General features: G+C 42.6%; 1 protein-coding gene across 14 annotated transcripts in view; it reads left to right on the top strand.

The window, feature by feature from the left end:
• caska (calcium/calmodulin-dependent serine protein kinase a) overlaps positions 1–16,633 on the top strand; it is a 248,467-nt gene that overhangs the window by 175,318 nt on the left and 56,516 nt on the right. For all 14 annotated transcript variants that reach the window (XM_047371389.1, XM_047371388.1, XM_047371390.1 and 11 more), the window contains one exon: positions 370–491. In XM_047371389.1, the coding sequence (XP_047227345.1) occupies positions 370–491 (122 nt within the window). The remainder of the gene's footprint in view (positions 1–369; positions 492–16,633) is intronic.

The following is a 16,633-nucleotide window of genomic DNA, read 5'->3' on the forward strand; positions in this document are numbered from 1 at the left end:
AATTAGTTTTTCACCTCACATGTTTGCATGTAGGACAAAAACTTCAGCTTTGGTCACATCTGACCAAAGCATCTTTTTCCACAAGTTTGTAATTATAGCAGTTTGGATTCATTGTATTTATATTGTTATTCTTTGCGAGAACAACGATCAGAAATCAGGTTGTGAGAATGCAAAAGAATTACCTTTTTTTTTCTTCATTGTAACTCACTACTTTGTGTTGCTCTGTCATAAAAAGACTCAAAAATACATTGAGGTTTGTGGTGGTAATATGACAAAATGTGAAAAAGAGGTATTAAAGCTTCCTCAGTGCTTTGCATGAACTCTAAAGAACTGAAGCTGACTCATTGACCTCTGACTGTGACCTTGCAGGTGCTGTGTCTCAGGTGTTGGACAGTTTAGAGGAGATCCACGCGTTGACAGACTGCAGTGAAAAGGATCTGGATTTCCTGCACAGTGTGTTCCAGGACCAGCATCTACACACACTGCTTGATGTAAGTGTCCCACACAGACAGTATGTGTTCACACCCCTGACCTGTCTGTTGTGGCTCAGTGCTGTCTGTGCTGTGTCTACATAATAATACACTGAAACATCAAGAGGCAATCTATGGTTGGTTTGACATTAACTGTAGCTGTCATGTGACCTCAAAGCCTCTGATTAGAGGATGTGGAAGAGAGACAGACTTGGATCTCATTATGTCAAGAAACTTGATTTATTCAAACCTACAACTTCTCATTTAGGCTCTAAAGGCATATACCATCATTTCTACCATTTTTCCTTTTCATTGTGTTTGGGTTTGGAGCTCACAATCAATATTTTAATTTCCAGGTTTGAAAGAGAGAAATGTGTAGAAAAGAAACAAAATAAAAGGCAGATGAGAACACTATAGGAAGTTGCTGATGAGTGATTACCTTGTATGAAGCACCAAATTCAGCCATTATTGCCTACAATGGCCACCCAAGAAGAAGGTAATAGTAAAAAAGTATTTGGCATGAGGGCGAGTTCATAAGATTGTAAATTATAGCTTTTATATAGCAATTTATCCAGTGAGGAGGAGGTCAATAGAAATGTTGTCTGAGAGTAGTAACTTAGAGCCCTAACAAACCTGCACCCTACACAAGGGTATTGAAGCACCCAGTGTACCTGTAATTCACCCCACCTGTGTCAAAACAAATATATAGACAAATTCTGGCAGCATCCAGGTATTTGCTGTAGCATAGTCTAGTACTGTAGGTGCACCCTGGGCAACTCGGCAACACACTGGACCAACAACCATGTTTGCACAATTTTCACTTTTTGGAGTGCCGGTGGGAAGCCGGAGTACCTGTAGATGACCCGCGAATACCCAGGAAGAACATACAAACTCCATGTAGAAAGACACCAGACCAGGATTCAAACCCATGACCTTGTTGCAAGGCAGCAGTGCTGACACAGTGGTAGGAATATGCGTATTGATAGTTATTAATCCAGGGTGCACTGACGAGATTAGTTTCGCTGGGTGGATTCCTAGAAACCTCTCCAAGGTCTGTCATGTCAGGGCTTCTTTGTGGTTGTGTGCATTAATACCCCTGTGTGTCTGTAAACAGTAACACTGGGGGTGGTTTGTCTGCTTTTTGATTGAAATTAACAAGCCATCAAGCATCTACATGTGAGTTGTACTTGTATTCTGCACAAACACTTCATCTTAAAGTCATTCAGCTGTTGCAGAACTTTGAGTTCAGTTATGCGATATGCTGATGAGCCGGCAAGTCGGGATGCTCTTCTGTCTAATTGTGTTAGACAATAAACCTTTCTTTGCTCTTGAACAGAAAACATTTATTGACATTTCAAGTTTTCTTCCTGAGTTTTAGTCAAAGTCGACTAAAATCCTCTTTTATCTGCAGCTTTTACTTCAGTTTGTCCTCAAGGTGAAATTTTCTTTGATAAGTGTCGACTTTTTTTGCGCAATAGAGAATGTCTTACTGGATGTAAACAAATATACAGCTAAAAAAAAGAAAATAACCCCAAAAATCGTCATAGAAACTGCAGCACTTGGATCTCACAATACTCTCACGCTTGCTGTCTCTCTACAAATCCAGCGCCTTTTCAGATGTATTCATAATCAGACCTTTTAACGTTTTATCTTTATCCTAAACCCTCACATGTTTATTTGTATTCTATATGATAGACCATATGATCTATATGATTGTATTATTGTGAAGTGGAAGGAAAATGGTATTTTGTTTTACTTCTGCTTTTCCAAGAGAAATCTGTAAAGTGTGTCGTACATTTATATTCAGCCCCCTTTAGTCAATACTAACCTTTAGTACAATTAAAGCTGCTTTTGATTTATGTCTCTTCCAGTTTTGAACATCTGGAATCTGAAATGTTTGATCATTCTTCTTTGTGAAGAAGGTCACGCTCATTGAGCTCGAATAGAGATCATATGTAAACATACATTTTCAAGTTTTGCCACAGATTCTCAGTTGGATTTAGGTTTGAACTTTGACTGGGTCATCCTAATCCATGAATATACTTTGATCTAAACCAAGGGTCCCCAAACCCTGGATTCCGGTCCAAATACAGACCCAGCGAGCTTTTCATTCAGACCGCAAAGGTGCTAAATTAAGATGGAAAAACTGGACCCACAGTCCATTTCAGGTTTAATAAATCACATTACGGGTGGTAAGTAATTACATTTGCATGTCCCCCTCCCATATATTTGTGAGTTCTGGTCATCAGGATATGTTTTGCATATTCAGGAAGGCAACCATGCTAAAACATTTGTGTGCGCTGTTCCGCCCATTTTACACATGCAGTTTGATTTGCACCTGGTTTATAGATCAGCTTTGCGCACATAACCCAGTTTGTATGTGTTTGTACTGCTCTCCTTATCAGAGAGTATTTGGTGTCTCTTTCGGTGATTTAGGTTTCAGCTAATACTGGGAATTATCAAGAAAGGTTCCTCTCTCATCTTCTTTTCCTGGGGGCCATTTAAAAGGCTCTTGTTGTTTTTAGACAGGTCATGAAATCTGTCTCTTGATTCCCACACATGCTTTCAGCCTGACTGTTAACAGTCAGCTATCTGCTCTCCACTCCTGTCTGTGACTCAAATATGGACATAAACAGCTGAGCTGCAGGCCCCAGCTGCAGACTGGTGACTTGCTGCTGCGTCACCACATCACAACCATATGTAGGGAATAGAGAAGACCTTAGATAAATGTTGTCTTTTTGCCTTCCTAATGGCTGGCCCTGTTTCCTTCTCACCGTTTTTTTGCTCAGCCCTTTTTCTGATATGTAAGCCAGGCTGTCCAACAGGTCATTAATCAAGAGGTTCTGGGAATTTGCAGTTTAAATGAGACTGAGAACAATTGACTTGTGTTTAAAGTTTTTATTTTACATACAGTTTAAATTCATTTTCAGTCAAACAGAGATTAAAGCACTGTAACTACTCTCTGGTGTGCATCACTGAGTTATTGTGTGTCAGATGAGCTGCTCCTCTTCTCTCTCTGTCAGAAGTGAGGCTTCTGTTCTTGTTTTATAGGTTAGACTCATCAAGTTACATTAAGTGTTAGACGTTCTATTACGGTGTAAATAACTAACATTATTACATTATTAGTATTTTCTTTAGCCTGTAAGTGTTTTATTTATTGTTTTTGTTTACAACTTTTCAAAGCTGTAAAATGGATGTTCCACAAGAATCAATTTTGGGACAACTGCTGCTTTGTTTTCATATTAATGAATTTCATGAAAGTTGTAAAGATGTTCATTGCAATATGTGTGCAGATGATGGTGTCATTACTGCAAACACTCCACAGTGGGCCACAGAGGAAAGAAACAGGGAAATTAGTGGGAGTCTTACAACGGTTTAATGAAAAGTTTCTGTCCTTGAATTGGACCAAAACAGTCTCAATGTGTTCATCAGACAAAAAGTCAGTAATTTTATTGTACTAATTGACAACAAAGAAATTAAAAAGTAGATGATTTCAAATATATGGGTGCTGTTTTGGATTGCCAACTTTAATTTGAAGCTCATATTAGGAAAGTTTCTATAACTGTAAAAAAAATCATCTAAACTGCCTTTGTCTAAGAGATAAGATCATGTTTGCTGGTACATGCTGCTAAAATATATTTGCATGTTTTAATTGTGTCACATTTTTTCTTTTTGTGTAACTGTCTGGGGCCAAACTATCCAGTTTTAAAGCCTGTGATGCCCTTGCACAAACAAGCATTTAAAGGTTTGGACCAAAAGCCAATGAAGTGGCATTATTGTAAAATCTTCGATAAAAGCTTTAATAGTTTTATGCATTTGTCGTTTGTAGTCTTCATGTTTGCTTTTACATGGTCACTGCACCTTGCAGCCATAAGGTCCTGGGTTCGACTCCCGGCCAAGGGTCTTTCTGCATGGAGTTTGCATGTTCTCTCCGTGCATGCATGGGTTCTCTCTGGGTACTCTGGCTTCCTCCCACAGTCCAAAAACGTGACTGTTAAGTTAATTGGTCTCTTTATAATAGCCTTTAGGTGTGCATGGTTGTTTGTCCTGTGTGTCTCTGTCTTGCCCTGATGAAGTCTTATTTTAGATCTCAATAGGTTAATTTGTGTTATTAGTTTGACAAGTTAACTTCTAAAAACCTTACTAGGGACTGGGCCTGGGAATTAGCATTTGGCACCAATGCCTATAGACAGCACAACGGTTTTATGTGTGCAAATACATTTAATAAATTTTGTTTTTTGCCTTCTTTTTCGCAGATTAACCAACACCATCAATCTGCATCTAACAATTACAGATATTTCACAGGTCTAATAATCAGTAAATTCAGTACTCATATTTATTTACCAATTATTATTTAATTATTATTCATAATAATAATTGAATAATGTTCATTCTGGGAAATTTAGTCATTAGTACAAATAGTTCTTGAATCAAGCCTATGAGGCCTCACCAGTGCTGCATTAAAATGGATAATACTCATCAAGTGAAATCTGTTTCTACTCCTCTGCAGACTTTACAAACCACAAAAATCTAGTTTAGATGGCCTCAGTTGTTTCTGACCCCTGGCCTTCTGTTCAACCATGTTTACAGCCACAGACTCATCTCCAAGGAAGAATAGGTTAACCACATTGTGTTTGACAGAGGAGCTTGAAGTTTGCTGATTCAGACTTGCTGGAAATGTGTTGCTAATAGTTAGAAATATAGAGGAACTGCATTTCAGAAACTTAACTGACCGCCTTTATTTTTAGATGATATAAACAAATGTAGACTAGCATAGCTGGGTCCACCCTGGTTGAATCCAGTTTTTCAGCTGTTCAACGGTCTGGTCTTAAAATAAATTAAAAAATCTACTACATTAATAAATTAATGTTCTTTACAGAATCACAGGTGCCATTCTTGGCATAATGATACAGTTAAAACTAAATGCTTGCAAACACTGTATCAAAAGACATATAATTGTTTTTTTAGCTTTCACTGTTTAACACTAAGACTAAACTTTTCCTGTTTCAGGTCAGTTAGAATTACCAAATTATTTTTGTGTGCTAAATGCCAGAATGATTCAAATTTGGACGTTTACATCCATTTCCTGAGTGGAACTGCTGTTCATTCTGTATGACTTATATATTTTTAGTTTTGGCCTATTTTTTTTCATCAGATAGTCTAGCAACTTTTAAATTATAAACCATGGGAAGAATATTAATATATTGTGGCACATATAACATTTTCCTTAGCCATTCTTCAAAATTGGAAAGACCAGAGAAAGTTCTGTATGATTATGGTTCATTTACCTTGATCTTCATAAATCAGGTTTATTTGTCTCATCCTTCCCATATCTGAAGACTAAGCGACAATGAACTGTAACAAACAAGGCTTGATAAGGAGATATATTAATCTTGCATGGTGGAGGGTCAGTGATGCTGTGGGCCTGTTATACGTTTTCAATGTGTTTTTAGTATGCTGCTGTAAAAGATTAATATGTTTTAAGGCATTACACATCTTTATCAGAAGTACAAATCATAGAGGAGGACACTGTATATTTTCTTGCTTTCTTTTGGACTGCAAGCACTCCCACTCAATATCTATGGGGTGACTTCATTGGAAATTGTGGTAAATGATGTCTGACATTTTCCTGCTATAACAGCATCATCCCCACTGGGAAGATATGTTATTTTGATGGGAACAAATGTTTTAGCTGCCCATGCCTGATCAACAGCTAAGTGTGATCATGCTTTAAGTGCAGACGGGTGGACCCGGCTAAGAACCAGATGACAATAGACCATATTCTTACTGTTTTGAGCAGCATCTCTGGAATAGGTGAAAACACAAGTTTTATGACCAGTTTAAATTATCTTACATGCAGATGAACCCTGCAAGCCTGAAAAATAAGGAATCCTAGGGAGCATGCACAGATTGAGTTGAACAGAAACGTGTGTGAGTGTATGCATTCTTAGTGGCTCAATAGGTCAAAGTGTGTGTGAAGCAGTGGTGGTGGGAGCTGCAGATGTCTCCTTTTCAGCTTCACTTTCTCACCCCTCCCCTGCTCTGAGAAAAGGCTGTTGTCAGGCCTCAGTACCACTCACAGACAGCCACCATGGTGCTCAGACATCCTGCAGACGATGTTCGGATGGAGCACTAGAACTCATTTGCACTCTGCTGGTGTTTGTCCGTCGAGCCTCGCTGCTTTTGGGAGCTTTGCTGGTGTTTACTTCCTGTTTTACTCTCCCCTGACGTGTTTGCAGGAACCACGTTTTGTCAAGCGATACCTCGAGGTAAATTTGCAGTGAGCTCAACACCTACTGTGTGTGTATTTGGTGTGTGACATGCATAATGAGGTGCTTTAGTATTATTTTTTTTCTTTTCCCCTGTGGTACTTCCTACAGTTCCTTAGGCTCCTCTGAGCTACATGAGATGGAGAATAAACACCTGTCAGTATTCAGTATTGAAGATATGGGGTTTTCATCTTAAGATATATATATATATATATATATATATATATATATATATATATATATATATATATATATATATATATATATATATATATATATATATATATATATATATAGATATATAGATATAGATATAGATATAGATATATTCATATATTCACAAGACTGTGAGGTTTTTTCTGTGCATGACAGTATTATTCTGCATTTGTTGAAACAACATATGCATACCTGCAAATACAAGGTTTTCTTTTGATTTCTGTAGTCATTATCTACTATTTCTTTTTAAACTTTAGTTCATTTTCATGTGAAATTACTAATACTGATCAGGCATAACATTAATTATGGCCACTGTTAGTAGGTGGGAGATATTTGGCAGTAAGTGAACATTTTCTTCTAAATGCTGATTGGTTAGAAGAAGGAAAAAGGGCAAGAATAAGAATTTTAGTGAATTTGATGAGGGTCAGTTTATTATGGCTAGATGACTGGGTCAGAACATCTCTAGAACTGCAGCTGTCATGGGATTCACCTTGTCTGCTGTTGTTAATATGTATTAAAGTGCTCCAAGGAAGCAACTGTGGGGAAACAACGATACAGTTATGGGCTCTAGGCTCAGTAATGTACTTGGAGTGTGATCCAACAGACGAGCCGGCTTTCTTACGATTTCTTATTATATAGGTGGTTGGAATGTAGATTGACTGGTCAATTGAAAACTTTACTTTTTGGCTCAGGTCAATCATCACCCCAACAAATAGGCACAGCGTCGGTATCACTGCATTCACTGACCCAGTCGGCTGATCAATCAGTCCATTCTACTCTTATTTGCAAACAGGTCCACAAAACACATGTGGACTAGTTGGTCCACATGTGTTTTCTCAAACTCCCATGAACCCTCGAGCACCCTGTAGAGGGTGTAGAGCTGGTCGGAATTAAAACCACACTGCTCCTCCTGAAGCCGAGGTTCAACTATCGGCCAGACTCTCCTCTCCAATACCCTGGCATAGGCCTTACCAGGGAGGCTGAAGTGTGTGACCCCCCTGTAGTTGGAACAAACCCTCCAGTCCTCCTTCTTATGAAGGGGGACCCACCCCCTGGGTCTGGCAGTCCAGAGACACTGTCCCTAATTGCCATGCAGTGTTGAAGACGCGTGTCAGCCACAACAGCCCCAAAACATACCGAGATATGGGTTACTTAGGGCGGATCTCATCCACCCCTGAAGCCTTACCACCGTGGAGCTTTTTAAATGCCTCGGTGACTACAGCCTGGGTGATGAAAGAGTCCAACCCAGAGTCCCCAGCATCTGCCTTCACCAGGGAATGCATGACGGCAGGGTTGAGGAGATCTTCAAGTACTCCTTCCACCGCCTGATTGTGTCTGCAGTCAAGGTCAGCAGCTCCCCACCACTGTAAACAGTATTGGCGAATCGCTTCAAAGCCGACAGGTAATTTTGGCGCCAAGTGCACTGATGCACAAATGCTTGAACATGGTGTTCATTATGAACAATCTGTTACTGCCACTGAAATCCAATTATGAAATCCAATTCAGGTCAGGTAGGCCATTCCTCCCAATCACACCCCTCCAGATATCATTGTCATTTCCCATGTGGGCGTTAAAGTCATCCAGCAGAATGACAGAGTCTCCAAAAGGGGCACTACCCAGCATGCCCGACAGGGACTCCAAGAAGGCCAGGTTTTCTGTGCCACCACTCGACCAGTAGGCCGAAACAACAATCAGAGACCTGTCTCCGACATGAAGGTGCAGGGGTGAAACCCTCTCATCCACAGGGGTAAACCCCAACACAAGATGGCTGAGTTAGGGGGCGAGAAGCAAACCCACCCCAGAGTAGAAGAGAGTCCAACCTCCTTCGAAGAGCTGGGTTCCAGAGCCCACGCTGTGCATAGAGGTGAGCCTGACTATTTCTAGCCCGTATCTCTCGACCTTCGGCACAAGCTTAGGCTCTTTCCCCTCCAGCGAGGTGACATTCCACATTCCTATAGCCAGTTTAAGCATCCGGAGACTGGGTTGTTGAGGTCTCCACCTTCATCTGCTGCCCAATCCTCTTTGCACTGGTCCCTCATGGTTCCCCCTGCAGGTGGTGGGCCCACTCGGGGATCCTTGCGTCTCTCGTTCAGGCTTGACCCAGCCGGGTCCTGTGAGGACTAACCCGGCCACCAGTCCTGACCCCAGGCCTGGCTCCAGGGTGGGACCACTGTACCAGGCGACTTCACGTGACTCATTCTAGTGGTTCTCATGAAAGCGTCTGACCTGTCACGCAGAGCCAGCTTGCCATGGGAGACCCTACCAGGGGCATTTAAGCCCCGGACGACATAGCCTTTAGGATCATTCCAGCACTCAAACCCCTCCACCACGCTAAGGTGCCAGTTCAAGGAGGGACTATGTCTCTCGGCAGGCCTCAGAACGCCATGGGCTTCCCACTGAGGAGCTGGAGGAGGTGTCTGGGGAGAGGGAAGTCTGGGTGTCTTTACTGAGTCTGCTGCCCCCGCGATGCAGTTCTGGATGAAGCGGAAGACGGCGACGACGAGTTTTGTCAGAAAGTGTGTTTAGCTTTGTCAAATCTCATGGTAGCATCTATATTGAATTGAATTTCAAATGATCAATGTTGGCTTGCTTTTATCCTGATACTTTCTGGTGTCGTGTCTTTCCCATCTAATACATGCACAAAGACCCAAACAGCTACATAGTTTAAAAGACAATGGTTATCCATTGGACAAGGTCACCTTCTTTCATTCCTTCTTTGTCAGGGTCTGCACTACCATTCAGTTCATTCTTCTTCTGTTTTCACAAGAAAGCTTTCAATTCCTTGGAAATTATGTGCTACAGCTTGGTCCATATTTATTCCCCGCAGGTGTCCATCATTCCCTGCGATGTTTTTCAGGTAGATCGGACAAATAGCGAAGGACTTGATGGTGGGCCCAAGAGACAGCTGCATACTTCTACTCCAAATATTTTCAGAAGAAAAATTTTTGCATGTTTATGTTCTTCAGGATCAAGCCGCAAAAGCACACATCTACTCCTCAGGGAGCTTAACTAGTGCTGATTTATATATTGCTTACCCTGAATATGTTACAAAACAGATTCAGCACATCATGCCGACTACAATTTTATTTTGTTTTATTTTAAAGCTACAATTTTTAAATCTATTTTATACAGTGGCCAGTAACCCATCAAAGGTGTGTGGGGGCTGTGGTTTTAAATAGTTTTTTTCTGTGCTGACTTTGAAGGTTGATGGGTGAACAATAATCTACAAAAATGGTCGGTGTTGGGAGTATGATTATTGATTGAATAATCTGGATCAATAATTATAATTACAAATCATAATCTGACAAAATCTATTTCTTAACCATAAATCCTCATTTACAAATCGAGACCAGAGATATTTCTGGTGTTGTAATTGTGGCTCAACGCCTCTGACAATTACAACCGTTGAATACTCCGTAATAGTTAATAACTATTGCCGGAGATGTCACTGTTTAATCGACCGTTTCTGCCGAAACGTGTGGAACTTGAACCTTATTTTGACTGACACATCACTTTTTGCACACAATGAAACACCAAACGCTTTCTCTTTATCTATGTGAATATTTATTAATTTTCACCTACTCAACATGCAAAATTCTACAAACACAGGGGTAACACATCTAAATAAGCAAAATCAACAAACGGTAGTGGGTATGTATTGAGTCAACCAGCAGTTTATGGCAAAACAGATGAAGGGAGAGGATATGAAAGGGGGGTGTGGTGATGACTGGTGGGGGGGTTGGAGTGCTGACTAAACTCATCCCTTTCTACATTGTTCAATGAGACAAATACAGGACAATACATTCATATCATCATTACATTCTTTGGTCATCAGCTTTGGTAATCCTGAGACAAAATGAAACAATAACAGATATCGTACATATATATGTATATATAAAAATAAAAGGAACAAAACAAAATCATGGTTCATAGCTTATTCATCCAACTTCTATTAGGCACTGGACCCTGGCTGTGTCGTTGGCAAAGGCGGTGCTATGAACCGTGGGGGAATGAATGTGAGGGAATCAATCCTGACCTGTAAACGCTTAACCTGCTGGTATGCGGTGTGTAATCTAAAACGAATGGTTAAAACAGGTTTAGGCTTAAACCATTGGCTCTTCCGGATGATGATGGGTTTTAATAGGACTCCTGTCTCTAAACTATCTAGATGTGGAAAGAGGGAGAAAAGAATAAACGAATTGCAGTATTTAGGCTATAAGCCAGGTGTGTTTGTGGAGGTTGCAAGGTGTCCGTCGTGGTGGACTTAGGATTTCTCTACTAAGTTCAGCAGAACTAGGTCAATGGGTATCTGTGCCTCGGTGGGACTGTCTACAGATGAACCAACCTCCTTTAACACGATTTTGTATGAACTCTCGGGCAACATGGGTGTGTCCATTACATCATTCTTAAACACTTTTGTGAGGTCTGCTGTGCATGCAGTGTTATGGAAAATTATCGTGTCAACTTACAGTTTAAGACTGTGTCCTAGAAGGTAGTTATATGTTTAACGGTTTCTGTTGAAGAAAGTTGTTAGTGATTAGTGCATGTTAGCGTGAATGAAACATGCACCTATTTAACTAGTCCTATGCACTAGTCTCTCCTTTCCCGGACATTGAGACAAGCTCTGTTCTTGGGGAGGAGAGTTCGATGTAGGACTTCATCTGGTTCAGCCAAAGAGCAGCAGCTGGGATGATGGTGTCAACCTTTTCTGACAAGCATCCAACCCACTTGATGAAGCTGCATGTCGCAGTTAGGAGGAATTTGTTACCTCCTGTTAATTTTGGAGCTGGTTCGACCCAGTTGGTCTGAAGGTGGAACCAAGGTAATGTAACCCCCCTTTGCTGAAGTGGAGGTTTACTGGTTGGCTGGGATGGCTGAAACTGGCGGCAGGTTAAACATCCTTTGATGTAGACCTGGGTGTCGTGAGACCTTGGAGGCCAGTGCGCCATCTGCTGGAGGGTGTGGAGTGTGGCTTTGTAGCTCCTATGGCACCCTACAGGAGAGTAATGGGCGTCGGATAACGTGACCCCCCTTTGGTCTGTTGGAACAATGTCCACAGCATGGGAGAGCTGTTTGATGCCAATCTGCACACTGGCTGTCTTGAGGAGAGGGCGGAGCCCGTCTACTGAAAGGAGTGTGTGGTTGTGTTGTGCCTCAGTTACAAAGGGGTCTTTTTGGCACAAACGGTCATACAGCTCTCTAATGGTTGATGGATGTCCCAGCCAGAATGCTAGTAGCACTTCTGGTATGAACATGGTTTCCAGGTGTACACCTTCCACCACTTTGAGGTTGTAAGTGTCCACACCTGGGTTCTTTAAAGAGCCAAGCAATGCATGACCGCCTCTGGCAGGAGTTTCCTGGATGGCTGGGTGCAGCTGTGTCTCGGAGGTGCACATGACCGGCTCTGATGAGGGCCTGAGAGGTCCTTCGGGCTCCTCTAAGCTGGTGACCTGATTGGTCACAACAAATCGTTCACTGCGTGCACCCCGTGGGTTTTGCACCTCCGCCTGGACCCAGAGTTGGTCCTGGTGGCAGTCAATGAGTGGGGCCAGCCACCAAGACAAAGGTCTTTGTTTAATGTGCACCTATAGATGGGGTGCACCAGAGCCGTGTCTTCGGGTGTAATGTCCAGCTCCACCCAATTAGTGATGCATGATCGGTTTTGGGTGCAGCTGGTGATACTTACATCACGGAATTCAGCCTGAAGTGGTTTACTGAGGGAGAGCATGGCTCTACTCGCCTCCTCAAACGAGACCGAGAACCACAGGCTGATCTCTGATCCTGTTTTAAAATGGTACCTCAGTTTGACCTGTCCTCCTATACTGGTGAGATAGTGTAGGTAACCTATATGTTCATTATGGTTCAGTTTACCTAAGAACCTTGGAGCAATGATTTGTGGTGTTTCTCCTGGAGAAGTCCCAAGGGGTTCTTGGAGTTTCCCAGGTTTGTCTCCCCATCCGATCAGGTAGACTTTGATGGCTGTGGAGACTGGGTCCACGCCTAGTCATGCTGACGGGAAGTTTGGGTCTGGTTTAACTAGGTCAGCTTCCTGTTTCAAGGGTTGTGGGGGCATGGTGGCCTGACGCACCGCTTCCGTCACCATCTTATGCAAGGCCTCCTCCATCTCTTTCCCCATAATCCCTTCTGCGTGTGGGTTCCACCCTTTTCCATCAGGTTTACCTTTAGGCTTCAGGTGATGGTCAGGTCGTCTGTTCGACCGGACGTGGTCCTGCAACTTTGACTGTGGTTGGTATTCAGTACCACCCCCCCAGTCCGTCCAGCTGACCAAACCTATGTTGTTCCCTGAACCTGTTCTTCGCATAGGTTCTGGTTGAAGGCCTTTTCTGACCTTCTAATGCATGGCTGGTTCTTTCAGTCTGGACCTGTAAAACCCTAGCCTCGCTCTCCGATCCCTTGGTCGGGCGAGCACGTGTTTCCCACGCCATCTGAGCATATTTGCGGATCTCTTGCATGCTCATGGCCTTGGTTCTGCAATACATAGTCACATCGTATCGCACACTTTCATGAAGGTTGTGGAGGAACAGGGATTTAAAAGCATGTTCCTCCTCAATGCCTGGCGCATTGCGTCCTTGGAAGTAAACGGCTCTCAAGCGCCGGTAATACTCCCTGGGTGCTTCGCTTTTCTTCTGCTGGATAGTGAAAGCACCAAGTGTGGTTGAGGCCCGGTCCGTGTACACAGAATATTCCTCCCTTAAAGCTTCGCAAAGGGTTGAATAACGGTCTCGGACTGCGGGTGTCAGGCTCTCCATGAAAACATGGACGTTGTCTTCCAGATGAGCTTCAGTTTCTCCCATGCTGATGGGCAGTACAAATCTAGAAGACAGCGTTCCACTTCCCTAAGGTAATCATCAATGTTTGATTCTGCCTTATTAGGGTCGAAACGCTCTATGTCTTTAGCAAGGGACTCAAGCTGGCGGGTGCGCAATCCCCTCTCAGGGATTGGTCCCGGCCCATCTGAGTCATCATCGGAGAGTCCACTCCGGCTGCACTCAGAGGGTATCGGTGCATCACGCCTCATCCTCGGAGGAGGCAGTGGAGGCTGCTCCCGGTATAACTGTGGGCCCTGTGGTTCCCGGACTCGGGTCCTGGGCAGCGGTTGAGGGCGGTAGGAGCCACCTGAATCCCAGGGGCGGCACTCCTGTCGCCGTGGCGGAGGTGAGGGATCGTAGAGGACCGTACTGCGAGTCACGTTTGACGGCTGCTCGCATCTGAACCGTGAACTATTTACACCTGCTGGGTCCCCAGCTAGGTACCGTTCATGGCTGCTGATTGCAGTGGGGTGGGGCACCGCACCACTGAACCTATTCTGACTACTTACCCCCGTTCTTACCTCGGTGGATGTCTGGGGAAACCCATGAGCCTGGAAAGGTAATCTCTGGAGAGCAGCTTCTACATCCTCCAGATCTGACCTGCAGGTTCTCTCAGGGTTTCGCAGGTGTGGCTCACCTCCAAAGGTTTCAACCTGTGAGGTGGGTTTCGGTTCGTCCCCCCATTCTTCCAGGGGGGGCGGGGTGGCATGGCTACCCTCTATTGCTTCCAATCTATTTCCCACTTCTGTTATTTCCCCTCGAAGGACATCCACCGTCTGCAAAGTATCATTCAGCTCGAACTGCAGTTTAACGCGCTGGTCAACTTCCAACATTAACCTTCGCTGATACAACAGAGTGAGCTGTCCTAACACATCTGAGACCCGTCTGTCCTTCGGTGGGTTTTTAATGACTTGGAGCAACTCCTGAATCCTGGCTTCACATTGCTCAATGCCATAATCATTGAGGCCTTTACGCTCCTCGGGGGACAACAGAATCAATGACCCAATCACCTCTTGTGCCTGCATTCCTATGGGGTCCTCCACCATACACACATCTCCAGCTGCAGTCTGGGATGTTCCCTCCATCTTTGGCCCAAAATGCACAATGCACGCACACAAACTGTTTATTTATGAACCACCACTAAAGAAATTAGCAGCAATTCAACAGGCTAAGCTATTCAGTGATTAACGATTGCTAAATTAATTAGCTGCACACAAACAGGCTAAGCTATTCAGTGATTAACGATTGCTAAATTAATTAGCTGCACACAACAGGCTAAGCTGTTCAGTGATTAAGGATTGCTAAACTTAATTAGCTGCACACAACAGGCTAAGCTGTTCAGTGATTAAAGATTGCTAAACTTAATTAGCTGCACACAACAGGCTAAGCTGTTCAGTGATTAAGGATTGCTAAATTAATTAGCTGCACACAACAGGCTAAGCTGTTCAGTGATTAAAGATTGCTAAACTTAATTAGCTGCACACAACAGGCTAAGCTGTTCAGTGATTAAGGATTGCTAAATTAATTAGCTGCACACAACAGGCTAAGCTGTTCAGTGATTAAGATTGCTAAACTTAATTAGCTGCACACAACAGGCTAAGCTGTTCAGTGATTAGGGATTGCTAAATTAATTAGCTGCACACAACAGGCTAAGCTGTTCAGTGATTAGGGATTGCTAAACTTAATTAGCTGCACACAACAGGCTAAGCTGTTCAGTGATTAAGGATTGCTAAACTTAATTAGCTGCACACAACAGGCTAAGCTGTTCAGTGATTAAGGATTGCTAAACTTAATTAGCTGCACACAACAGGCTAAGCTATTCAGCTAGCTGTCTGATTCATACCTGTATCTTCCAGGTGTATGGGTTTGCTTAAAATGGGCACACAGGTTTGACCGTTCAAACTGTGGCTTACCCAAGTCTATGCTTTAATGGGGTTAATCAAGCAAACACACAAAAAGGGGAAGAAGGGAAAGAATTTTTTGAAATAACCCAGAAACCAAGTTCAAAATAAAATTTTAAAAATGGGAAAACAAAACTAAACATTCAATGCTGTTCTTAGCTTCAAATAAATGTTAGTGTTCTCTAATATGAATCACCTACCTTCCTGTTAGACAACTAAGTTAGTTTTATGAGTCAAGTCAAAACATGCTTCACACACTAAAACCCAGCAAAAATGCTTAATTTTTTCAAAAGTGGTAATGAATGATCTGTAACTTCAACTTTCAACTTTAAGTTATGCCCTTTTGATCATAGGTGATGCAATAATCTTCCTGTGTTAATGAATTGAGTGATTTAAAAAAAATATCAACGTAGGAAATGCAATTCGCACTAGTGACCACCAGATGGTATTGAGTGCAGGTCTGCGGTTTGGGAAATCCAGCTGCAATCTGTAATCTATTAAATGGCCACCAGATGTAGGTGTTGTTCTCTTCCTGACTGGGAGAATGTTGGTCACAACTGTAATTACGCCCAGCGGACACTGGGGCAGGTCTGCTGCTTATCAGCGCTGGTTTTTACAGCTTTAACTTTCCACAAGTTAAACCAACTTTCACCTTGCATCCACAACAAACACCTCTGAAAGCTAATGTTATCCTTTGCACAACCTAATCGAAATCCCCTAATTCACAAACGTTCTGTGCGAAACTCAAGTCTCCCAATAAACGTCTAGTTAACGGAGATCACAACTGTTCATTCTGTGCAACAGTGATTTGATGTCTGTCTTTTTAAGGCCCGTCAAAGGGACGCCATATGTTGGGAGTATGATTATTGATTGAATAATCTTGATCAATAATTATAATTACAAATCATAATCTGACAAAATCAATTTCTTAACCATAAATCCTCATT

Source organism: Girardinichthys multiradiatus, chromosome 7 (genome assembly GCF_021462225.1).
Source record: "Girardinichthys multiradiatus isolate DD_20200921_A chromosome 7, DD_fGirMul_XY1, whole genome shotgun sequence".
Classification (NCBI taxonomy): domain Eukaryota; kingdom Metazoa; phylum Chordata; class Actinopteri; order Cyprinodontiformes; family Goodeidae; genus Girardinichthys; species Girardinichthys multiradiatus.